The sequence below is a fragment of the Dendrobates tinctorius genome, unplaced genomic scaffold (assembly GCF_039654945.1).
Source record: "Dendrobates tinctorius isolate UK_male_01 unplaced genomic scaffold, ASM3965494v1 ptg000116l, whole genome shotgun sequence".
NCBI lineage: Eukaryota > Metazoa > Chordata > Amphibia > Anura > Dendrobatidae > Dendrobates > Dendrobates tinctorius.
The window spans coordinates 49784875-49812476 of NW_027361784.1; the positions used below are offsets into that span (position 1 = coordinate 49784875).

Below are 27602 nucleotides of genomic sequence, written 5' to 3' on the forward strand. Positions count from 1 at the left end.
CTATATACAAGAATATAACTACTATAATACTGCCCCTATGTACAAGAATATAACTACTATAATACTGCCCCTATGTACAAGAATATAACTACTATAATACTGCCCCTATGCGCAAGAATATAACTACTATAATACTGCCCCCTATGTACAAGAATATATCTACTATAATACTGCCTCCTATGTACAAGAATATAACTACTAGAATACTGCCCCCTATATACAAGAATATAACTACTATAATACTGCCCCTATGTACAAGAATGTAACTACTATAATACTGCTCCTATATACAAGAATATCACTACTATAATACTGCCCCCTATGTACAACAATATATCTACTATAATACTGCCCCTATGTACAAGAATATAACTACTATAATACTGCCCCTATGTACAAGAATATAACTACTATAATACTGCCCCTATGCGCAAGAATATAACTACTATAATACTGCCCCCTATGTACAAGAATATAACTACTATAATACTGCTCCTATGTATAATATATCTACTATAATACTGCTCCTATATACAAGAATATAACTACTATAATACTGCCGCCTATGTACAAGAATATATCTACTATAATACTGCTCCTATGTAAAAGAATATAACTACTATAATACTGCTCCTATGTATAAGAATATCACTACTATAATACTGCTCCTATATACAAGAATATAACTACTATAATACTGCTCCTATATACAAGAATATAACTTCTATAATACTGCCCCTATGTACAAGAATATAACTACTATAATACTGCCCCTATGTACAAGAATATAACTACTATAATACTGCCCCTATGTACAAGAATATAACTACTATAATACTGCCCCTATGCGCAAGAATATAACTACTATAATACTGCCCCCTATGTACAAGAATATAACTACTATAATACTGCTCCTATGTACAAGAATATAGCTACTATAATATTGCTCCTATGTACAGAAATATAACTACTATAATACTGCTCCTATGTACAAGAATATAACTACTATAATACTGCCCCCTATATACAAGAATATAACTACTATAATATTGCTCCTATGTACAGGAATATAACTACTATAATACTGCTCCTATGTACAAGAATATAACTACTATAATATTGCTCCTATGTACAGGAATATAACTACTATAATACTGCCTCTATGTACAGGAATATAGCTACTATAATACTGCCCCTATGTACAAGAATATAACTACTATAATACTGCCACTGTGTACAAGAATATAACTACTATAATACTGCCCCTATGTACAAGAATATAACTACTATAATACTGCCCCTATGTACAAGAATATAACTACTATAATACTGCCCCTATGTACAAGAATATAACTACTATAATACTGCCCCTATGAGCAAGAATATAACTACTATAATACTGCCCCCTATGTGCAAGAATATAACTACTATAATACTGCTCCTATGTACAAGAATATAACTACTATAATACTGCTCCTATATACAAGAATATAACTACTATAATACTGCTCCTATATACAAGAATATAACTACTATAATACTGCTCCTATATACAAGAATATAACTACTATAATACTGCCCCTATGTACAAGAATATAACTACTATAATACTGCCCCTATGTACAAGAATATAACTACTATAATACTGCCCCTATGCGCAAGAATATAACTACTATAATACTGCCCCCTATGTACAAGAATATATCTACTATAATACTGCCTCCTATGTACAAGAATATAACTACTAGAATACTGCCCCCTATATATAAGAATATAACTACTATAATACTGCCCCTATGTACAAGAATGTAACTACTATAATACTGCTCCTATATACAAGAATATCACTACTATAATACTGCCCCCTATGTACAACAATATATCTACTATAATACTGCCCCTATGTACAAGAATATAACTACTATAATACTGCCCCTATGTACAAGAATATAACTACTATAATACTGCCCCTATGCGCAAGAATATAACTACTATAATACTGCCCCCTATGTACAAGAATATAACTACTATAATACTGCTCCTATGTATAATATATCTACTATAATACTGCTCCTATATACAAGAATATAACTACTATAATACTGCCGCCTATGTACAAGAATATATCTACTATAATACTGCTCCTATGTAAAAGAATATAACTACTATAATACTGCTCCTATGTATAAGAATATCACTACTATAATACTGCTCCTATATACAAGAATATAACTACTATAATACTGCTCCTATATACAAGAATATAACTTCTATAATACTGCCCCTATGTACAAGAATATAACTACTATAATACTGCCCCTATGTACAAGAATATAACTACTATAATACTGCTCCTATCTACAAGAATATAACTTCTATAATACTGCCCCTATGTACAAGAATATAACTACTATAATACTGCCCCTATGCGCAAGAATATAACTACTATAATATTGCTCCTATGTACAGGAATATAACTACTATAATACTGCTCCTATGTACAAGAATATAGCTACTATAATACTGCCCCTATGTACAAGAATATAACTACTATAATACTGCCACTGTGTACAAGAATATAACTACTATAATACTGCCCCTATGTACAAGAATATAACTACTATAATACTGCCCCTATGTACAAGAATATAACTACTATAATACTGCCCCTATGTACAAGAATATAACTACTATAATACTGCTCCTATGTACAAGAATTTAACTACTATAATACTGCCCCCTATGTACAAGAATATATCTACTATAATACTGCTCCTATGTACAAGAATATAACTATTATAATACTGCTCCTATGTACAAGAATATAACTACTATAATACTGCCCCCTATGTACAAGAATATAACTATTATAATACTGCTCCTATGTACAAGAATATAACTACTATAATACTGCCCCCTATGTACAAGAATATATCTACTATAATACTGCTCCTATGTACAAGAATATAACTATTATAATACTGCTCCTATGTACAAGAATACTACTATAATACTGCCCCCTATGTACAAGAATATATCTACTATAATACTGCCTCCTATGTACAAGAATATAACTACTAGAATACTGCCCCCTATATACAAGAATATAACTACTATAATACTGCCCCTATGTACAAGAATATATCTACTATAATACTGCCTCCTATATACAAGAATATACTATAATACTGCCCCCTATGTACAAGAATATATCTACTATAATACTGCTCCTATGTATAAGAATATAACTACTATAATACTGCCCCTATGTACAAGAATATATCTACTATAATACTGCCTCCTATATACAAGAATATACTATAATACTGCCCCCTATGTACAAGAATATATCTACTATAATACTGCTCCTATGTATAAGAATATAACTACTATAATACTGCTTCTATATACAAGAATATCACTACTATAATACTGCCCCCTATGTACAACAATATATCTACTATAATACTGCTCCTATGTATAAGAATATAACTACTATAATACTGCTTCTATATACAAGAATATAACTACTATATTACTGCTCCCTATGTACAAGAATATAACTACTATAATACTGCTCCTATGTACAAGAATATAACTACTATAATACTGCCCCTATGTACAATATACTATAATACTGCTCCTATGTACAAGAATATATCTACTATAATACTGCCTCCTATGTACAAGAATATAACTACTAAAATACTGCTCCTATATACAAGAATATACTATAATACTGCTCCTATGTACAAGAATATAACTACTATAATACTGCTCCTATATACAAGAATATAACTACTATAATACTGCTCCTATATACAAGAATATATCTACTATAATACTGCTCCTATGTACAAGAATATAACTACTATATTACTGCTCCCTATGTACAAGAATATAACTACTATAATACTGCTCCTATGTACAAGAATATAACTACTATATTACTTCCCCTATGTACAAGAATATAACTACTATAATACTGCCCCTATGTACAAGAATATAACTACTATAATACTGCTTCCTATGTACAAGAATATAACTGCTATAATACTGCTCCTATGTACAGGAATATAACTACTATAGTACTGCCACTATGTACAAGAATATAACTACTTTAATACTGCTCCTATGTACAAGAATATAACTACTATAATACTGCTCCATATATACAAGAATATAACTACTATAATACTGCAGCCTTCCCATCACATATCAGTTTCTTGTAGTTACTCCGCTCCTCACTTCCACATTTGGGGATTTCACAGTTCTCTGTACTTTGATGGATTGAGTGAAAGGTTGGAGGCATTTAACTAATGGTGAGTTAATGAAGAGCTCACACCCAGGCAGAGCACATGTGCTGCTTTTAAGTGTCAGTCTGTTTAATTGAGGGGAGGCCTTTCCTGGCGTCTCATGTATATTTCTTATACGGCTTTGAGGAAGTGTTGGGGGGAGAGGAGACAATTTCCATAAACGCTTTGACACGTCGTTTAGAGTCATGCTAATGTGCTAATCCCTTCAAAGTAATACCTTGAATGCGCAGCATACAGCCGTGAGCTTAACTCGCGCTGCGCTCTCGCCATTTATTCCTGCAGCTCTGTAATCCGGACATGAAAGCGCGGCTCTGAGAGTAAAGAGATTACTAGATTTGAATATTTACTTTTTTATGGTGAGGGTTTTTTTTTTATGTTCTCAGTAAAACATCTACATCATGACTTTACTTTGTCAACTGTTTTTACAGCAAGATAGAAATAGCTGAGCGGGAACTGCAGAAGCACAATATAAACTTTTACATGGTCATCTATCCCACAGGAAATACACCTGGATATTTACATCCTGTATTATACTCCAGAGCTGCACTCACTATTCTGCTGGTGCAGTCACTGTGTACATACATTACATTACTGATCCTGAGTTACATCCTGTATTATACCCCAGAGCTGCACTCTCTATTCTGCTGGTGCAGTCACTGTGTACATGCATTACATTACTGATCATGAGTTACCTCCTGTATTATACTCCAGAGCTGCACTCACTATTCTGCTGGTGCAGTCACTGTGTACATACATTACATTACTGATCCTGAGTTACATCTTGTATTATACTCCAGAGCTGCACTCACTATTCTGCTGGTGCAGTCACTGTGTACATACATTGCATTACTGATCCTGAGTTACATCCTGTATTATACCCCAGAGCTGCACTCACTATTCTGCTGGTGCAGTCACTGTGTACATACATTGCATTACTGATCCTGAGTTACCTCCTGTATTATACCCCAGAGCTGCACTCACTATTCTGCTGGTGCACTCACTGTGTACATACATTGCATTACTGATCCTGAGTTACCTCCTGTATTATACCCCAGAGCTGCACTCACTATTCTGCTGGTGCACTCACTGAGTACATACATTACTGATCCTGAGTTACATCCTGTATTATACGCCAGAGCTGCACTCACTATTCTGCTGGTGCAGTCACTGTGTACATACATTGCATTACTGATCCTGAGTTACATCCTGTATTATACTCCAGAGCTGCACTCACTATTCTGCTGGTGCAGTCACTGTGTACATACATTGCATTACTGATCCTGAGTTACATCCTGTATTATACCCCAGAGCTGCACTCACTATTCTGCTGGTGCAGTCACTGTGTACATACATTGCATTACTGATCCTGAGTTACCTCCTGTATTATACCCCAGAGCTGCACTCACTATTCTGCTGGTGCACTCACTGTGTACATACATTGCATTACTGATCCTGAGTTACCTCCTGTATTATACCCCAGAGCTGCACTCACTATTCTGCTGGTGCACTCACTGAGTACATACATTACTGATCCTGAGTTACATCCTGTATTATACGCCAGAGCTGCACTCACTATTCTGCTGGTGCAGTCACTGTGTACATACATTGCATTACTGATCCTGAGTTACATCCTGTATTATACTCCAGAGCTGCACTCACTATTCTGCTGGTGCAGTCACTGTGTACATACATTACATTACTGATCCTGAGTTACATCCTGTATTATACCCCAGAGCTGCACTCACTATTCTGCTGGTGCAGTCACTGTATACATACATTATATTACTGATCCTGAGTTACATCATGTATTATACTCCAGAGCTGCACTCACTATTCTGCTGGTGCAGTCACTGTGTACATACATTACATTACTGATCCTGAGTTACCGCCTATATTATACCCCAGAGCTGCACTCACTATTCTGCTGGTGCAGTCACTGTGTACATACATTACATTACTGATCCTGAGTTACATCCTGTATTATACTCCAGAGCTGCACTCACTATTCTGCTGGTGCAGTCACTGTGTACATACATTACTGATCCTGAGTTACATCCTGTATTATACTCCAGAGCTGCACTCACTATTCTGCTGGTGCAGTCAGTGTGTACATACATTACATTACTGATCCTGAGTTACATCCTGTATTATACCCCAGAGCTGCACTCACTATTCTGCTGGTGCAGTCACTGTGTACATACATTACATTACTGATCCTGAGTTACATCCTGTATTATACCCCAGAGCTGCACTCACTATTCTGCTGGTGCAGTCACTGTGTACATACACTACTAATCCTGAGTTACATCCTGTATTATACCCCAGAGCTGCACTCACTATTCTGCTGGAGCAGACACTGTGTACATTAGATTACTGATCCTGAGTTACATCCTGTATTATACTCCAGAGCTGCACTCACTATTCTGCTGGTGCAGTCACTGTGTACATACATTACATTACTGATCCTGAGTTACATCCTGTATTATACTCCAGAGCTGCACTCACTATTCTGCTGGTGCAGTCACTGTGTACATACATTACATTACTGATCCTGAGTTACATCCTGTATTATACTCCAGAGCTGCACTCACTATTCTGCTGGTGCAGTCACTGTGTACATACATTACATTACTGATCCTGAGTTACATCCTGTATTATACTCCAGAGCTGCACTCACTATTCTGCTGGTGCAGTCACTGTGTACATACATTACATTACTGATCCTGAGTTACATCCTGTATTATACTCCAGAGCTGCACTCACTCTTCTGCTGGTGCAGTCACTGTGTACATACATTACATTACTGATCCTGAGTTACATCCTGTATTATACTCCACAGCTGCACTCACTAATCTGCTGGTGCAGTCACTGTGTACATACATTACTGATCCTGAGTTACATCCTGTATTATACTCCACAGCTGCACTCACTATTCTGCTGGTGCAGTCACTGTGTACATACATTACATTACTGATCCTGCGTTACCTCCTGTATTATACTCCACAGCTGCACTCACTATTCTGCTGGTGCAGTCACTGTGTACATACATTACATTACTGATCCTGAGTTACATCCTGTATTATACTCCAGAGCTGCACTCACTATTCTGCTGGTGCAGTCACTGTGTACATACATTACATTACTGATCCTGCGTTACCTCCTGTATTATACTCCACAGCTGCTCTCACTATTCTGCTGGTGCAGTCACTATCACATGTGGTCTGAGCATACGTCAGCTGAGTATAGCTTGAATAAAGCTACATAAATGAGCTATACACTCTTCCATTGGACCATGAGAATGAGCTCACTGACAGACTCTCAGTTAACCCATTCTGCAGCCAGCAACAGATGATGCGACCCAGAGAATACAGAAGGCAAACGGTGGAACACTTGTAATGGAACCCAATGACTGACACTGCTCGCCATCCTCTTGGCTCGGCAGCCTTTATACTGCTCCTGTTGCTGCTTGTGGGTCTATACTGACAACTGGGCGTCATTTCCTTTGTGAACAGAGCGACTGTGAATCCTGTGATACCCGACTATCAATGCTTCACACATTCCCAGGAGGAATAAGAGGGATAAAACCATGTGAATGTCCAGAAGGGAAGGGGACTGTGACCATGTTGTGCCCCACACCTGCCAGGAGAGGTGGCGGCTGCTTCCCACCATCCACGCGAGTGAAGTAGTGTAACCGCCCGCCGTATGTGTCAGCGGGTGCACGAGGGGTCGTTGTGCTTTCACAACCTTCCTGTCGTGTTAATGAGCTTTCGTGTTCTCCGCCTGACCTCATCCACGGATGACTGACAGATGGATCTGGAAGCTGAGATACGGGGAGCTGTTTGCGTGACTTGGCTCATACGTTCCTGCACGATTATTCTGGCGGCTCTGTATAACGGGCGCCGATCGACACCGGTATACACTGTGCTGGGCGCCTGTACATGAGCCCGGAATGATGGCGAGAGGACTGCGTGGCCCCCACGAAGCTGTCGTGCTGTCGGCAGCACATACGCTGCCGAGATCGATGACTCTGGGGATGTAATCGGGTCCTACTAATGTGACACGCGGCTATTGCGGAGGCAGGAGATGCAGATCGCAGGCTGCAGACATTATCCCCCCGGTGCCCGCTACATTCGGAAAACACATGATAGAAAACAGCGGTGACTTACAGGCGGTCTCTGAGCTCTTGTGTGTCACTGGCAGTCCCCAAGGAGCGCAGCTGTCTCTCCAGAGACTGTACTGTCAACAAGAGACACAAGAAGAAACTAAATACACAAAACCCGCTGTACATTTACATGGGACTGCAACTTAGAACCAACAGGAAGATCTATGGAGAACTTTTTAAGTATAAAATACAGCAAAGGAAGTTAAACGCTAATGTATAGTTTTTTTTCCACTTCTATCCCTATGACAACACTTCTTGTCACTATAATGACATTATCATAGGGAAACACAACAACCAATCTCAATGCAGAGAGAGAAGAGATTGGCAACGGCGGGTTTCCATATGATAACAACAGGAGCAGGAAGTGTTGTCATAGGGTCACAGGTGTAGGAAGTTTGTACCGATAAATGGAGTCATTCAGATCTTAAGGTGCCTCTTCTGCCAAATCATGAAGCATGGACGTCACAAACTCGGCTCTGCTAGATCTAATATCAATATATGCACATGCAAACATCGGCCACTGTCAGAAAACTGCACTAACAGCGACAGTGTGTACACACTGGCACTACGCTGGGATAGGAGCAAGTCACCCCAATCCTGCCCACAACCCCTGGTCCTGCACGCCACCCCCGGTCCTGCCTGCGACACCAGGTCCTGCCTGTGACCCTAGGTCCTTCCCGCCACCCCCAGTCCTGCCTGTGACCCTAGGTCCTGCCCGCGACCCCAGGTCCTGCTCGCCACCCGCGATCCTGCCTGCGACCCCAGGTCCTGCCCGCCACCTCCGGTCCTGCCTGTGACCCTAGGTCCTGCCCGCAACCCCAGGCCCTGCCCGCCACCCCAGGTTCTGCCTGCGACCCCAGGTCCTGCCTGTGACCCTAGGTCCTTCCCGCCACCCCCAGTCCTGCCTGTGACCCCAGGTCCTGCCCGCCACCCCCGATCCTGCCTGCGACCCCAGGTCCTGCCCGCCACCTCCGGTCCTGCCTGTGACCCTAGGTCCTGCCCGCAACCCCAGGCCCTGCCCGCCACCCCAGGTCCTGCCCGCCACCCCAGGTCCTGCCCGCCACCCCTGGTCCTGTCCGCCACCCCTGGTCCTGCCCGCCACCCCAGGTCCTGTCCGCCACCCCAGGTCCTGTCCGCCACCCCAGGTCCTGTCCGCCACCCCCGGTCCTGCCTGCCACCCCCGGTCCTGCCTGTGACCCTAGGTCCTGCCCGCCACCCCCAGTCCTGCCTGTGACCCTAGGTCCTGCCCGCCACCCCCGGTCCTACCTGTGACCCTAGGTCCTGCCCGCGACCCCAGGTCCTGCCCACCACCCCCGGTCCTGCCCGCGACTCCAGATCCTGCCCGCCACCCCAGGTCCTGCCTGTAACCCAAGGTCCTGACCGCCACCACCGTCCTGCCGTGAGCCCACCTCTCGACTTCTTAAAGCTTAACCAATAACTAAATGAAAAGTTTTGCACCTTGTAACAGTTTTCTTTGTTTTTATAGTATTGATTTTTAAAGATTTCTGCTTGCCATCAGTGAATGGACATTGAAATCTCGCCTTACTCCTACACCCCGTCATAAGGTCAAGGCTTGATACAATGTGTCAGCGCATTCAGGAGCTTTACCCATTCTAGAAAAACTTCTAGAGCTAATACTCGGCACTGATACATTGTGACAAACTATCAGAAGAGCTGCAGATTTCCGATCCTGATGCATTGTAACAAACCTTCAGGACATGAGGGGCGTTAGTACTTTAATAGGATGGGTTACACTGTAACAACCCCTCATCAACGCTGCTGCGCTCAGGGCTGTGCACTGTTACACTGGAACACTAAGCCTGTGGCGGTACCCCAATAACCCTCCGGACATTGCTGAACACACTCGTCTACACTGTAACAAACCCTGGAGATAGCCCTGCACAGAGGCTGCTGCCCTGACACACTGCAACAGACATTCCTAACAGGTGAGCGCTCTGCTGAGCGGCCATCGTCAGCTCATATGTAACAGCCTGCCAGGTGACCCAGCGCTGAGCGCAGCACCCAGACAGAGACTAGCGGAGGACGTCATACCCACCGTTGGCATTTATATTAAACACATCATCCGAAGTGATCTGGAACAGCTCTTCAAGGTCATTGGGATCAATCTGAGTGGCTGTTAAAGGAAAAAAAAAAAGTATTACAGACATCTAGAAGGAGACAGGAGACAGGGGGAGCCGCAGGCCATGGGGGACAGAGCGCCGCAATACCAGGGAGGAAGGGGCGCCGCAGGCCAGGTAGGAAGGGGAGCCACAGGCCACAGGGGAAGGGGCGCCGCAGGCCACACGGGAAGGGGAGCCGCAGGCAAGGGAGGAAGGGGAGCCGCAGGCAAGGGAGGAAGGGGAGCCGCAGGCAAGGGAGGAAGGGGAGCCGCAGGCAAGGGAGGAAGGGGAGCCGCAGGCAAGGGAGGAAGGGGAGCCGCAGGCAAGGGAGGGAGGGGAGCCGCAGACAAGGGAGGGAGGGGAGCCGCAGACAAGGGAGGGAGGGGAGCCGCAGACAAGGGAGAGAGGGGAGCCGCAAGCAACGGAGGAAGGGGAGCCGCAGGCAAGGGAGGAAGGGGAGCCGCAGGCAAGGGAGGAAGGGGAGCCGCAGGCAAGGGAGGAAGGGGAGCCGCAGGCAAGGGAGGAAGGGGAGCCGCAGGCAAGGGAGGAAGGGGAGCCGCAGGCAAGGGAGGAAGGGGAGCCGCAGGCAAGGGAGGAAGGGGAGCCGCAGACAAGGGAGGAAGGGGAGCCGCAGACAAGGGAGGAAGGGGAGCCGCAGACAAGGGAGGAAGGGGAGCCGCAGACAAGGGAGGAAGGGGAGCCGCAGACAAGGGAGGAAGGGGAGCCGCAGACAAGGGAGGAAGGGGAGCCGCAGACATGGGAGGAAAGGAAACCGCAGGAAAGGGAGAAAGGGGAGCCGCAGACATGGGAGGTGGGGATTCCCTGCTACCAATTAGTCATGTAACTTTAACGGAGTCTATATTTACTCCCTCTAAGCTTTGCAAAAGTAATAAATATGCATCAGTGAAAAGGGGGACGGATAGGGCCGTCAACTCATTCTAGGGGGGCCGGATAATCAGCTGATGAAATGGAACTGCACTATAATATGGGGGTTCAGGTGAGATGGGAGGAGAGTGACTGAAACTTGCTGATTGTTTCCAGTCACCAATGGCAGTGAATAGCTACAGGATAAGTAATGTATGTACACAGTGACTGCACCAGCATAGTGAGTGCAGCTCTGGAGTATAATACAGGATGTAACTCAGGATAAGTAATGTATGTACACAGTGACTGCACCAGCAGAATAGTGAGTGCAGCTCTGGAGTATAATACAGGATGTAACTCAGGATCAGTAATGTAATGTATGCACACAGTGACTGCACCAGCAAAATAGTGAGTGCAGCTCTGGAGTATAATACAGGATGTAACTCAGGATCAGTACAGGATAAGTAATGTAATGGATCATATGGGGTCATATGGTACCAGATACATCTATGATTGTATATATTCTGATGCATATGCTTCACGTAGAGCTAAATGTAATGTGTACTGTACACAGCCTTATACACGCATGGCCTAAAGTGTTGGCATCCTTGAACTTGTTCCAGAAAATGAAGTATTTCTCTCAGAAAATTATTGCAATTACACATGTTTTGTTCTAGACATGTTTATTTCCTTTGCTTGAATTGGAACAACAAAAAAAAGACAGAGGAAGAAAGGCAAATTAGAAATAATTTCACACAAAACCCCTCAACAGGGGCCAGACAAAATTGTTGGCACCTTTCCAAAATTGTGGAAACTTTTGAAGCATGTGATGCTCGTTCACACTTACCTGTGGCAAATAACAGGTGTGGGAAATAGTAAAATCACACCTGAAACCAGATAAAAGGGGAGAAGTTGACTCAATCCTTGCATTGTGTGTCTTTTTTGGGTGCCACACTAAGCATGGAAAACAGAAAAAGAAGTAGAGAACTGTCTGAGGACATGAGAACCAAAATGATTGAAAAATATCAACAATCTCAAGGTTACAAGTCCATCTCCTGAGATCTTGATGTTCCTTTGTCCACAGTGTGCAACACAATCATGAAGTTTATAAACCCATGGCACTGTAGCTAATCTCCCTGGACGGAGACAGAAGAGAAAAATTGATAAAAGGTTGCAACACAGGACAGTCCGGATGGTGAATAAGCCCCAATCAAGGTCCAAAGATATTCAAGCTGTCCTGTAGGCTCAGGGGGCATCAATGTCAGTGCGAACTATGTGTTGACAGGTCCTGCTATTGCAGAAGACACCAATGCTGAGACGGAGTAATAAAAAAAGCTAGACTGCAGTTTGCCAAAATGTTCGCGACTAAGTAGAAATCCTTCTAGGAAAGCTTCTTGTGGACAGATGAGAGCACGATAGAGATTTTTTATAACACACATCATTCTACTGTTTTCCGAAAACGGAATGAGGCTACAAAGAAAAGAACACAGTACCTACAGTCAAATATGGTGGAGGTCAAGGGTCAAAGATTTCTGTGTTTGTTTTGCTGCCTCTGGCACTGGAAGGACTTTACTGTGTGCAAGGCATCATGAAATTTGAAGATTACCAAAGGATTTTGGGCTGCAGTGTAGTGCCCAGTGTCAGAAAGCTGGGCTTGTCTCCTAGGTCATGGGTCTTCCAGCCGTACAATGACCCCAAACATACTTCAATAAGCACCCAGAAATGGATGGAAACAAAGCACTGGATAGTTCTGAAGTGGCAACAATGAGTCCGGATCTAAATCTCATTGATCACCTGTGGAGAGATCTTAAAATTGCTGATGGGAGAAGACGAAATATGAGAGAACTGGAGCAGTTTGTAAGAAGAGTCGTCCAAAATCCCAGCTGAGAGGTGTAAGAAGCTTGGTGATGGTTATAGGAAGCGATTAATAGCAGATATTTATTCCAAAGGGCGCAACCAAATAATAAGTTAAGGCTCATTTTGGGGGTTTGTGTGAAGTTATCTCCAATCTGCCTTTTTTCCTCTGTTTTTGTGTTGTTCCAATGCACACAAAGGAAATAAACCTGAGTGTAACAAAACGTGCAATTGTAATAAGATTCTGAGATAAATACTTCATTTTCTGGAACAATTTCTAGGGTGCCAACACTATCATCCATGACTGTACGTATCCCTAAACAACAGGCGCGTCATGATACATCACCCTGCTCCGTGTATGAGATCTGTGGGTTACCCACACAAACATCGCATGTGAATCCCCCGCACGTCACCCGTATACTCCGGTGCCGCCCACAGTATATATCATCCATCTCCCTACACACAACCTGCTGCTCCACCAGACAATCTCCATGTAAGGAAGAGAAGGAAAATCCCCTTCCCCTTGTGAGACCCCCGCTCTGCCGCCCACCTGGTTCTGAGTAATTAGTGGCGCATCATGAGCGCAGCTCCGCGCCGTCCCACTCACACACGGCAGCAGCCGCTTAGACACATTCTTTGAAAGCATTTCACAACACACACACATTTCCATCACAGAAAGCAAACCTCCTCCTACATGACACAATCATCCTTCCCGGACCCAGCCGCCCACTGATTGTGGCGACTACGCTACCATCGGCCATGTTGGCCGTCACCGAGCTCGTCCGCGAACCAATAACTCTCCTCCTACGTGACACAATCATCCTTCCTGGACCCCGCTGCCCACTGATTGTGGCGACAGCGCTACCATCGGCCATGATGGCCGTCACCGAGCTCGTCCGCGAACTGATAACTCTCCTCCTACGTGACACAATCATCCTTCCTGGACCCCACCGCCCACTGATTGTGGCGACAGCGCTACCATCGGCCATGATGGCCGTCACCGAGCTCGTCCGCGAACTGATAACTCTCCTCCTACGTGACACAATCATCCTTCCCGGTCCCCACCGCCCACTGATTGTGGCGAATGCACTACCATCGGCCATGTTGGCCATCACCGAGCTCGTCCGCGAACCGATAACTCTCCTCCTACGTGACACAATCATCCTTCCCGGACCCAGCCGCCCACTGATTGTGGCGACTGCGCTACCATCGGCCATGTTGGCCGTCACCGAGCTCGTCCGCGAACCGATAACTCTCCTCCTACGTGACACAATCATCCTTCCCGGACCCAGCCGCCCACTGATTGTGGCGACTGCGCTACCATCGGCCATGTTGGCCATCACCGAGCTCGTCCGCGAACCGATAACTCTCCTCCTACGTGACACAATCATCCTTCCCGGACCCAGCCGCCCACTGATTGTGGCGACTGCACTACCATCGGCCATGTTGGCCGTCACCGAGCTCGTCCGCGAACCGATAACTCTCCTCCTACGTGACACAATCATCCTTCCCGGACCCAGCCGCCCACTGATTGTGGCGACTGCGCTACCATCGGCCATGTTGGCCATCACCGAGCTCGTCCGCGAACCGATAACTCTCCTCCTACGTGACACAATCATCCTTCCCGGACACAGATGCCCACTGATTGTGGCGACTGCGCTACCATCGGCCATGTTGGCCGTCACCGAGCTTGTCCGCAAACCGATAACTAAGAAACTAGACTGGAGAGGCCGAATCCAGGGGACACAGGCTGTGCAGACGGAGTCGCGTTCTCCCGCCGCACCTTCATGGCGGCCGATGTTCATTTCATTATTTCCTTCTTTCGTTGTGTCCGGGACGAGCGCAGAGTTAATCCGGAGTGAAGAGCAATTAATAAGGTGGATGTGATTGGCAGAGAAGTGCAGGAACGCGCGTCACTGATCGAGGCAGATGGAGCAGAGGCGGCCACTACTGTCCGGCACCGCTGCCATTCCTCAATACATGATTTCTATTTTTTTGCTCCTTAAAGTATCGATCACTGCAGATTTCTCCTACAATCACAATAGGTCACCGCAGCCCACGTCACCGCCTGGAAATCCTCTGTGCTACTGGGAGCACTGCCCTCCTCCGAACTAAGTAAGAGTCCGCCTTGGGTCACTCAACAAAATCAACTTCGCTGGGGACCCCTTGCCCTCCCCCTCTACCTCTCATTCCCAGGATCGACCCACTTAGTCCTGAAGTCTTCTGTCCTGCAGGAAATTTGGACTCCTACTGCCGGGGATGTCTCTGACCTCACTATCGTCATCACATGAGATCGGGGTGCCGTCAATCGCAAGCCTTAAACACTCTGTGCTGCTGGAGACCCATTTCTTGGCATCTCAGTCACTCCTGACATTGTCCTCCCCAGTACACAGCCATCAATGTTGCGGACTCCTCTCCTGAAATACTCTGCACTGCAGGACTCCTGCTCCACATACGGGTCAAGGCCTTGATTAGCCTGGCACAGCGGAGCATGTGATGCTGCGCGGGGCAGAGCTGCTTGTGTCCCTTCGGCCATTAACCATAACCTACATCATATAGTCATATCTGATTATACTCCAGTCACATCCAAAGCTGCGTACAAAACTAAGCAATGAAGAAACGGGGGATTTTCACACAGTTCATGTGAACGAACTGTGATCGCAGCTCTGGAGTATAACCAAACATAAATCCTTCATGGTCTCTTCATCAGTCACATCCAGAGCTGCAAGTAATTTTGGAGCTGGATTTCACCATTTGTCACTTTTACGGTAATGTTGCGAAATTCTTGCAGCATCGAGAAACCAGCAGAATTTTGAATGCAGCTCTGGATGTGACTGGAGTAAAACAATTCAGTTTGGAGAAATGAGTGAAAAATAACTGAACTGTTTTACTCCAGTCACATCCAGATCTGAGAGTATTTTTAGAGACGAAGTTTTATCTGTTGTCTTATTGTACAGTGATACAACAATGGAATGCAGAACTTTGAATTCAGCTCTGGATGTGACAGAAGTACGGCCTATGGTAAGTAAAGCAAACTATCGGTCCGTGCATCGGTTGGTCCTGCAGGCGGCAGCAGATTGATATAGGATCCTGAATTTTGACTACAAAGAGGAAACTGGCAGAACCGTGATTTCAGCTCTGGATGCGACATAACATATTAGATGCGTTTCAAAAATTTTTCCAATTATTTTTGGCCACGTTTTGGATCCGGGGGTGAAACTTTGGGCCTCTGTTCTTCTCTGCCTTGACACTTTATGGGCAGAGGTCTGCTGTCCGCGCGAATCCTCGGAGCGGTGCTCTGTGCGTACCACCGAACAGACGGGAGTAAATAATAATAAATCTCTGCAGGAAGTGTACCGGAGGGGGCACTAAATATAGACCCCATAAATCTCTCACCGGAGGCGGCGGCTGCCGGCGCGGAGGCTCATTTATAATACTTAGCCATTACTTTTTTTTTCAAAACCATTACCGGCAAAGTGCGGCCGACCGACGCGGCACGAGGGAGCGGGGAGCGCGAGCCCCGATGGTCTCCGGGCAGAGGACAGATGAATTGCGCTGCTGATGAGTGATAATTACGCCTCGTGGGACCCCCGGTCTACACCGCGCCATTTGTTTCAGATTCTCTACAAGTATGGTTATATTTATATAAAATGTGTTTATAAATGATTGAGGCCGACATCAAACTGAGAACCTTAGGAGAAATGAAGCCAAACACGTCCATAGACTGCCAGGATAAAGCCGCCATACCAAGCCCACATAACGGCACTATATAGTGCCCCAATAATATCAGGCCAGACTCCGCAAGAAGGCCCACTAACGTCTTCCACATAGCACGGTCCTAAGAGGCGCCCATAAAACTGCCATATAGCGCCCAAATACTACCTAGAATCCATAAACCAAGAACCCACGAAGAACAGCCAGAGGAAGAGGGGGTGGGCCTGTCCCCCGGCCAGAGGAAGAGGGGGCAGGACTCTCCTCCCCTCCAGCCAGAGGAAGAGGGGGCGGGACTCTCCTCCCCTCCAGCCAGAGGAAGAGGGGGCGGGCATGTCCCTGGCCAAAGAAGGAAGGGGCGGGCCTCTCCCCCCAGCCAGAGGAAGAGGGGGCGGGACTCTCCCCCCAGCCAGAGGAAGACAGGACGGGCCTGTCCCTCTGCCAGAGGAAGAGGGGGCGGGCCTCTCCTCCCCCCCAGTCAGAGGAAGAGGGGGTGGGCCTCTCCTCCCAGCCAGAGGAAGACAGGACGGGTCTCTCCTCCCCCCCTGCCAGAGGAAGAGGGGGCGGGCCTCTCCTCCCCCCAGCCAGAGGAAGAGGGGGCGGGCCTCTCCTCTCCCCCAGCCAGAAGAAGAGGGGGCGGGCCTCTCCTCCCCCCCAGTCAGAGGAAGAGGGGGTGGGCCTCTCCTCCCAGCCAGAGGAAGACAGGACGGGTCTCTCCTCCCCCCCTGCCAGAGGAAGAGGGGGCGGGCCTCTCCTCCCCCCCCAGCCAGAGGAAGAGGGGGCGGGCCTCTCCTCTCCCCCAGCCAGAGGAAGAGGGGGCGGGCCTCTCCTCTCCCCCAGCCAGAGGAAGAGGGGGCGGGCCTGTCCCCCGGCCAGAGAAAGAAGGGGCGGGTCTCTCCTACCTCCCTGCCAGAGGAAGAGGGTGCAGGCCTGTCCCCTGGCCAGAAAAAGGGGCGGGTATCTCCTCCCCCCCGCCAGAGGAAAAGGGGGCGGGCCTGTCCCCCGGCCAGAGAAAGAAGAGGCGGGTCTCTCCTCCCTCCCTGCCAGAGGAAGAGGGGGCGGGCCTCTCCTCCTCCCCCCCAAGCCAGAGGAAGAGGGGGCAGGCCTGTCCCACTCACCCCCAGAGAAGAGGGGACGGGCCTGTCTGTAGACAGCCGGGAGCACTTGTCAGTGGATGTGTGCGTGGCAAGGGACAGAGTATGACCTGTGTGGAGGTAAGGGGCAGAGGATGGCGAGCCGCTCACCCTAGGGACAATGCTCAACTGCCAGGTGCAATACTAACGCTGTAATCATATCTAGAAATGCATCCGCAAAGCAAAGATAGCGAAGCTCCCGCGACGCTGACGAGCCCTCGGCGACACTGACGAGCCCCCGCGACACTGACGAGCCCCGGCGACGCTGACGAGCCCCCGCGACGCTGACGAGCCCCCGCGACGCTGACGAGCCCCCGCGACGCTGACGAGCCCCCGCGACACTGCCGAGCCTTTGTACATCCTGTTAAAACTCTCTGCACTCTTATCCTCCAATCCTTTCCAAAGCTGCACCCACTCTCCAGCTTGTCTTGGCAGGTTTATCTGCTCCTGTGACCAGACAATTGTTACCAGAGTTCCCATAATGCACTAAAAAAGAGACATCGGCATTACAGAGAAAGAAGCTCTGGATGTGACTAGAGAATGATAACGTAGCTCAGAATCAGTAGGGGAAAAAATAAAGTTATGTATTTTCAGATTACTGCAGACGTATTCTGCGAAGCAACGACTGCACAACCAAAATACACAGAAATAATACATTTGGAGGAAAAAAATGGTGGATGTGTTACATAGTATACAGTATATACAGGGGGTATAAAAGAGGGTCACATCGCAGAGCAACTCGTGCATACCGGCCGTGCATCCTGCGATATGAGAACGAGCGGCCCCTTTAAGGGCGATTAGGTTGGTTTCACATTTGCGTTTTATCGCGCAGCGCATTGTGCGCTATCGGTCGCACGCGCATTTGTCCCCTATATTTAAAATGGCGTGCGCAGTGTCTAGCGATTGCACGCAGGCCTCAGCATTTCAGTGCGCTGAGCATTTTCCATGTCTCCGATCAGACGCGCCGGACGCAACATGTTGCATTTTTCGGTCCAACCAACGTCGTTAAAAATGCGCATGCGCGCGTCAGCGCACGCAATGTGCAAAAAAATAGTATTACAGTCTATTTGCGCGCTGACGTACGCTGTGTAGTGCGCATGTCAGCGCTTAGCGAGCGCGTGCGATTTCAGAGTAAACAATGTCTAGACACTGTCTAAATCCAGCCCCTCAACAAGAAACATTGTTTGGGAGCATGGGAGATAAAAGAAGGGCTTTGTAGTGCCGCATCATCACTCTCCAGACACCCACCCAGCCAGAGATCAGATCACAGCAGCTTAATGTGAGTATCATTTTTCTGTGAGCCCGTGCTTTCAAATATATAATGTGTAGTAATGTTTTATTTTTTTCTTTTGCTAGAATGTCTTCTGGATCCGAATACTCACCAGCAGCGGAAGAATTGGCAGACGCAGAGCGTGAGGGGAGTAGTATGCTGTCTTGTGAAGTATACCTGCCTGTCCAAATGTTTAATTATTTATTTTCTTTTACAGACCTCAGCACCGGAGCAGCCAAGTGAGGGTGAGCAGCCGAAGCAGCGTACACAAAGCACGGCGGGAAGGAGACGCACGGTAGGAACGTTTTTTCATAATTTTTTTTTTTTAGTTTTTTGGATTCTGGTTTTTCTGTCCAGCTTTTCTTCCCTTTTTTTTTTTCTTCTCCATCACCACTCTCCATAAATGCAAAGATTCTAAATGTATTTTTCTAGGTTCCACAACGGGATGAGGACGTCTATCTCGACAATGAGCAACTCATCAGCCTTGTCCAGGAGAGAGTCCCGTTGTGGGACAGCCGTGACCAGCAGTACAAGGACATTGTGGTGACCCTGCGGCTATGGAATGAAGTGGCTGTAGCACTGATGGAGGGCTGGGACAGCGCCTCTGCACCTGTCAAAAAGGGCGTTCAGTAAGTATTTCTCTGTTGTGTGATGCTGCATTGACTCTTGATCCTGATGATACATGTGTGTTTACTGCAAGAGATCTGCTTGCAGTAAGCACACGTGTCCTCAGGTTCAATTGTGTATTGAATGCTGTCACTTTTTTATGGTTCACTATTGATCCTGATGATACATGTGGGTTTACTGCAAGAGATCTACTTGCAGTAAACACACGTGACTTCAGGTTCAATAGTGTACGCATTGTGTATTTAATGCTGTCTCTTTTTTATGGTTCACTCTTGATCCTGATGATACATGTGGGTTTACTGCAAGAGATCTGCTTGCAGTAAACACACGTGTCCTCAGGTTCAATAGTGTACGCATTGTGTATTGAATGCTGTCTCTTTTTTATGGTTCACTCTTGATCATGATGATACATGTGTTTACTGCAAGAGATCTGCTTGCAGTAAGCACACATGTGTCCTCAGGTTCAATTGTGTATTGAATGCTGTGTCTTTTTTATGGTTCACTCTTGATCCTGATGATACATGTGGGTTTACTGCAAGAGATCTGCTTGCAGTAAACACACATGTGACCTCAGGATCAATAGTGTACGCATTGTGTATTTAATGCTGTCTCTTTTTTATGGTTCACTCTTGATCCTAATGATACATGTGTTTACTGCAAGAGATCTGCTTGCAGTAAACACACATGTGACCTCAGGATCAATAGTGTACGCATTGTGTATTTAATGCTGTCTCTTTTTTATGGTTCACTCTTGATCCTAATGATACATGTGTTTACTGCAAGAGATCTGCTTGCAGTAAACACACATCTGTCCTCAGGTTCAATAGTGTACGCATTGTGTATTGAATGCTGTGTCTTTTTTATGGTTCACTCTTGATTCTGATACATGTGGGTTTACTGCAAGAGATCTGCTTGCAGTAAACACACGTGTGTCCTCAGGTTCAATAGTGAATGCATTTTTATTTGAATTACTGGTGATTCAGCATTGATGACAACTCAGGTGTGTGTGGTAATACAGATACCATCATTGTGTTGTCAAACCTAATTTTGTTTTTCTTTTCCATTGTTTCAACAGTGAACAAAGTCCGCACACGTTGGCGCTCGATGAAGGACCGTTTCAACACTGATGTTCGTGCTGAGGGACAGGTTTGCAGTGGCTCATCTGCAAGGACAAGAACCAAGTATCATCGTGCCTTGGAATTCTTACGACCAGTACTTGCCACCAGAGCGTAAGTATTTTTTGTTTGGCTTTTTAACCCTAATTTATATTCCACAGCTGATCCGTCTTGTTAATGCTGGATACTAATGTTTACCTTTTTTTTCCACAGCACCTGGAGCAGCACCCTGCAACCTGTCCCGGGAGCGGTTCTTCATCGATCGACCTCGGACCCGTCCCAGCCATCCGACAGCCAGGAAGCATCTTGCAGGTCAGCAACACAGACAGCTGGTGGCCAGGAAGCTGGTCCATCAGGTGTTCCCCTGTCCCAGGTCTCTGCCACTGGTTATGCGGGCACTACCCGCCAGCGGCAGAGGGCCTCGGACAGGCCTGTCTTGCCTGAGTTCATGCACTTGAGAGAGGCCTTTCATGCCAGCCTCAAGACGCTGTCCGAAAGAGTGGAAAGTGGATTTTCTCTAATGGAACGTGGTTTTAACTACATAGAACACCGCTTCCACTCTTCCGCACAGCGCCTTGACCGGCTGGAGGCCGACCTCAACAGACCAGCGCACCATTTCTTTAGTAAAATTGAACGGGGCATGGCAGATCACCTTAGTCCTGAGCAACAGCTGACTGTCTTACACGCCTGCAACACTGCTTACTTGCAGGCTATGCAGCAGAATCAGTACGTGCAGCAGTCAGTGTTGTCATTCCCACCTGTGCCACCACTGACTCGCTTCACCACAGTACCGACTTCTGCTGCATACCACTGCACGGCCACCTGCATTCCTAGCCAAGCCGGGCACCACTACACCACACCAATGTCGAGTGCTGCTGGACACTCCACCCCCGCCGCCACCACCATGTCATGCGCTGCTCCAGTCTAGAGCACCAGTACTGCCACCGCTACCACATCTTGGCGCACCTCCAGCGCTAAATCTCGTTGGGCCACCACCTCTTCACCTGTTCGCACAGAAAGAACATCTCCGGATCGGAGCACCGTCGCTTCTCCAATGCATGAGAGCACCACAACTCCGCACCATACAAGGAGCACCCCAACCACCACTCTTCAGAGGACCACCACCACATCTCCTCATAGGAGCACCGCCACCACTACTCTGCAGAGGATCACTGCCAACACTTCGCCTCCTCATGGCACCTCCAAAACTCAACATCAGAGAAGCACCGCCACCACTTCACCAGATCGGAGCACCGCCCACACTTCTCCCACCAGAAGCATCGGGCGTAATTCACCTTCCATGAGCAACGTCACCACCATTTCACCTACAAGGAGCACCGCCAGCGCCACCACCGAGCACCCTAGGGGAGACCCTTATTCTGTTTTTTATTCACATCGTCCACGGACCAGCAGCTCTAGGCGGTCAAGCCATGGAAGGCGGTCACACGGTGGTAGTCGGTCCAGATAGGTGACTCCTGCCCCAAAGAAGAAAAAACAGAAGACTTTGTTAGGCTAGTTTCACACTAGCGTTTTTGAGCGCGACGGCCTGCGCACGGCCGCCGCTAAGCCCCGCCCCCTGCCGCGCCTCCGCCGGTAGCTCCACCTACCGGCGCATGACGCTGCATGCGTCCTGCGTCCCCTTTATCACTGGGGGCACAGGCCGTGCGCAGTCTGCGTTTGGCGGCGCATGCGTCTTTTTGACGGTGCGCCGACCTGCGCCAAACGCAACCTGCTGCAGTTTGGTTGCGCCGGCGCACCGTCAAAAAGGCGCAAGCGCCGCTAAACGCAGACTGCGCCCCCAGTGATAAAGATAGGGGACGCAGGACGCATGCAGCGTCATGCGCCGGTAGGCGGAGCTACCGGCGGAGGCGCGACAGGGGGCGGGGCTTAGCGGCGGCCGTGCGCAGGCCGTCGCTGCGCTCAAAAACGCTAGTGTGAAACTAGCCTTACTCAATCCCCCCTCTCCTTCCAATGTTTCACAACCTTCCTCCTTTATCATGACTGACCTCCCTTCCCCCAGTAATTTAGTAGCACCTTCACCTAGAACCCCTTCCTCAGTTTCCAGCCGTTCATTCTCTCTCCACACCCCCAAAGTATCCAACACTTCTCCCAAACGCCCTTCAAAGTGAAAATAATTTTATTAAATAAAAAAAAAATAAACATTGAAAACGTTGTGTTCAAATAATGTTTGGTGAATGTGTCTTTCGCTGCGTACACACACACTGCGCCGTACACACACACTGCGCCGTACACACACACTGCGCCGTACACACACTGCGCCGTACACACACACTGCGCCGTACACACACACTGCGCCGTACACACACACTGCGCCGTACACACACACTGCGCCGTACACACACTGCGCCGTACACACACACTGCGCCGTACACACACACTGCGCCGTACACACACACACTGCGCCGTACACACACACACTGCGCCGTACACACACACTACGCCGTACACTTTTCTTTTTTGTGTACACATAGCTCCAGAAATGACACGTTTCGTGTGTCAATTTTGGAGATATGTATCTGCAAACAAGAAAAACTCAATATACGTTCATTTTTTACATGGCCTCAGTGTCTTTGCTCTGGTAGAGGTAATAGATGATGGTGATTGCAAGGACTGTCTACTGTTACCTTGGCGAGTATCCTTATCAGTTAATCTACTATGGTGTTTTGTAACATCATTTTACTGTTTGGAATACAATCCAAGGTTATTATTGATAGACCTTGTAAATCAGGGTTCCCCAACTCCAGTCCTCAAGGCCCACCAACAGGTCATGTTTTCAGGATTTCCTTAGTATTGCTCACGTGATAACTGCAAACATGATCTGTTGGTGGGCCTTGAGGACTGGAGTTGGTGAACCAAGTTCTAAACAACCTCATACTTTATTTAATGTGTGTTTACAAAGTGAGGAGATGATGTTGAAAACACACGTCATATGGTCATGAACCTGGCGTTGTATCATACTTGCTCTTGCCAGGCCACCCGTCCAACATCAGAGGTGAAGTAGGTCGCAAATTGGCCCCTCATTTGCCCTACTTCAACAGATGACCATAGAGGGTGCTGGTTAAATTCTGGCAAGGGGTTAGGAGAGGAATCATCTAGTTCAAATCTAGGGTGCTCTCTATCCATCACAAAATTGTGTAGAACCACAAAGGCCTTCACCACCTCATCCACAGTGTCTAGTTTAAGATTAATGGCTGTGGAGAGAATTCGCCATCTGGATACTAGTATACCGAAGGCACACTCTACAGTTCTTCTGGCCCTGGTCAACCTGTAATTAAAGATTCTTTTAGTGTGGTCCAAGTCCCAGCTGGAGTAGGGTTTGAGCAGGTTTTGGCACATCTGGAATGCCTCATCCCCAACCATTACAAAGGTCTGAGGCGGAGCTTCGGTGTTGGGAAGAGGACGTGGCATGGGGAAATTGAACTGGTTGCCATACAACCTCCCTTGTCTGAGTTCTTAAAAGCCTGGGAGTCATTTCCACGGCCAAATGCTCCAATGTCCACTGCAACAAACTTACAGTCTGCATCAGAAATGGCCATGAGTACAGTAGAGAAGTACTTTTTATAGTTGTAGTACTCTGATCCAGTTCTCTTGGGTTTTATAATCCTGATGTGCTTCCCATCCACCGCTCCCAAACAATTAGGGAAATTGCAGACTGTCCAGAAACTTTCTGCATTTTCAAGCCACTTTTCCACAGTGGGCAGGGGCATAAATTCTGGACAGAGAACGTCCCACAAAGCCCGGCAGGTGTTCGCAACTATTCCAGACAAGGTGGAGATTCCAAGACGGAACTGGAAGTGCAGAGAAGAGAGGCTCTCTCCAGTAGCCAGGAATCTGGGACACAAAGAAACAACAAGAATTTATATTTGTGTATAGGGATTTTTAACACATTAAAAAAACAAACAAAAAAAAAAAAAAAGGGCACACCAATAAATAAATATGCATCCTTTTCTTTAAAAAAAAAATGCCTCAAACCAATGCAGCATACTTTTAGTACATGGCAGATCAAGAATTCTGCCATAATATACTACTACATCAAATAACCAATACTATCATGCAGATCACGTACCGTAATCTGACCAGGAGCCGTTGCTCAGGAGGAATCGCACGACGGAGCTGTGTGTCCTGCCTCCGGATAACATCTTGTACACGACCAAGTAAATACATGAAGCTTTGTTGGGACATCCGTGTGTAATCCGTAAATTTCTCCGGGTTTGCCTGTAGCTCGCTGTAGAGGGTGTGGTACACCCCACGGAACTCCCGGAATTCAACAATCGGATGAATCCACAAATGCCGCCGCCGCTGCCGTCTTCGCTGTCTCTCTCTCTGTTCATGGCAAGCAACTGCGTAAGCCTGAGCCATCCTGATGTCCAGATCCAAGTCGAAGTGAAAGCTCTTCCAGCGCAGATCCAGGTCTTCATCAAAAACTGCTAGCAACTGGGAAGAATAGCCGTAAACTGGGTCTAGATAAGGAATTCCAATAACGCACGCCCACTGCTGTCCAACTGGTGGAGTAGGAGTCATAATTGGTCAATGATTTGTAAAATCCTGTGATTGTGACATTATGCGCACTAATCACGCAAACGCATGCAAAACGCTTACAAACGCATAGAATCGCTGCTTTTTTTGGCTTACCGCGCACGATTATGTCCCAAAAAACGCTGCGTTGACAAGCGTTTGCAAGCGTTTTTTGTATGCGTTTGATGTGCGCTCCAAACACACGCTAGTGTGAAACTAGCCTTAGTGGCACAGTAGGCGACATCTTGGTGCTGCCCTGCCTCCTAATATACAGAGGACACCGGAGACGCGGCGGTGCTACATACACACGAATGTTATCGGTTACTATGGAGACGCATAGATCTGCACAAGGGCTGTGTACTGAGAGGGGTATTTATGGCCGGATTGTCTCATCACGGCCATACAGGATTAGAACAATGCTCCTCTCGTCGCTCACCCTGCGGAGTCTCGTAGAGACACGTAACAGTGCAGTCAGGATTAAGCACGGCTGTCTGCTGGGCAATGATAAGGGTTGTGGTCCCTGCACTGGGATGTGACTGCAGGCGCTGGAGCGGAGCACCGCATGTGACCGGATCCCTCAGCGGATCCCACACGATGGAGATTTTTGGAATCGCAGTGACAAGAACATTTAAGAGATTGGGAGACCTGGACTAACATACAGGGGGCAATGCCGAACCTACAATTACACACAGAGACCCTCAGGACCGACGTGCCGGGAGGGATTCACATCACACATCGTGATATCAGGATCTGTCCTTTCAGGCAAACCGTCAGGATCTGTTATGGGATTACGAGGCTGAGAGTCTATATTACATCCCCCATAGGCAGGGATCAGTAACCTGCAGCAGTCAGGGCATGCTGGGTGTTGTAGTTCTGCAGGTGGCCATGTGGTTGTCACACAGGGGAGTTGGGATTTGCCCCTCTGTACAGTGCAGAGCTGCCCGTGCCCCCCGCACCATAGAACTGGGTACGGAGGGGCGGCAGGCACAGCCGACGCCGGGGCTCGTACCTAGGGGTTGATATCCTTGAGCAGAGGGTCCGCCAAAGGGGTTTCTGCTTCCAAATCCACTGCCATCAACAGAGCCATACGACATGTTGGAAAACCGGATTCAGGCTGGATGGAGGCGCAGGAGAGCTGGAAAACAAGGAGAAAGAAGAGAGGAGGATTCAGGTCCTGTCCCATATATTCAGCTTATACACCTGTTACACCGCACTCACCAACAACACGGGGGGCCGACGCAGAAGGGGCCCCCGGGAGATCAGTGCCCCCATAGAGTATATATACTGCATACACATATACTAAGGCCTCTCGGTCCCATGTGTGGGGGGTCCTGTACGGACTGCAGAGACTGCACACAGCGGCATTGTCAGATCTTATACTGCCAGTCCTCAGTCTCCAGGAGGAAGGAGAACTACACTTAAGAAAACCATCAGGAAATTCCCTTTAAGAATATAAAGTGTTTCTTAGGTTGAACTCATTGTGTCTTTCAACGACAACACGTGTATCCAGAAGAAGAAAACCGTGACTACCCCACATAAGGGATAAATGCCCTCCCGACTCCACAAGCAGCAATCAGACGAGATCCATGATAAAAATCACAGAACCCATCACCTGCCATATATTTATCAAGACCGACATCCTGGCCGCCTTGTATCAGCAAGTGCAATAGCATGTGGCAGAAAATTCCAGCCACACTGCTCGTACAGTGAAGAATCCACAGTGCCACTGCCCGTACAGTGAAGAATCCACAGTGCCACTGCCCGTACAGTGAAGAATCCACAGTGCCACTGCCCGTACAGTGAAGAATCCACAGTGCCACTGCCCGTACAGTGAAGAATCCACAGTCCCACTGCTCATACAGTAAAGAATCCACAGTCCCACTGCTCGTACAGT

The 27602-nt window shown here is 47.2% G+C and overlaps 2 protein-coding genes across 7 annotated transcripts in view; both read right to left on the bottom strand.

The window, feature by feature from the left end:
• TSNARE1 (t-SNARE domain containing 1) overlaps positions 1–26848 on the bottom strand; it is a 232822-nt gene extending 205974 nt beyond the window's left edge. For 4 of the 6 annotated variants that reach the window (XM_073590429.1, XM_073590427.1, XM_073590424.1 and 1 more), the window contains exons 1-3: positions 26718–26848; positions 10535–10612; positions 8483–8552 (exon numbers count right to left, since the gene is read on the bottom strand). In XM_073590429.1, coding sequence (XP_073446530.1) covers positions 8483–8552; positions 10535–10612; positions 26718–26802 — 233 coding nt within the window. In that variant the 5' untranslated portion in view covers positions 26803–26848. Of the gene's footprint in view, positions 1–4533; positions 4628–8482; positions 8553–10534; positions 10613–26717 lie in introns of those variants that run through there. The other 2 variants (XM_073590425.1, XM_073590426.1) reach the window with 2 other exon arrangements.
• Positions 23996–26709, bottom strand: LOC141101360 (uncharacterized). Its single transcript, XM_073590430.1, has 2 exons — positions 25260–26709; positions 23996–25024 (listed from the first exon to the last, which is right to left on the bottom strand). Exons 1-2 carry the CDS (start codon positions 25712–25714, stop codon positions 24553–24555), a joined length of 927 nt encoding a protein of 308 aa, XP_073446531.1. The 5' UTR covers positions 25715–26709; the 3' UTR covers positions 23996–24552.
• Positions 26849–27602: the final 754 nt, after the last annotated feature.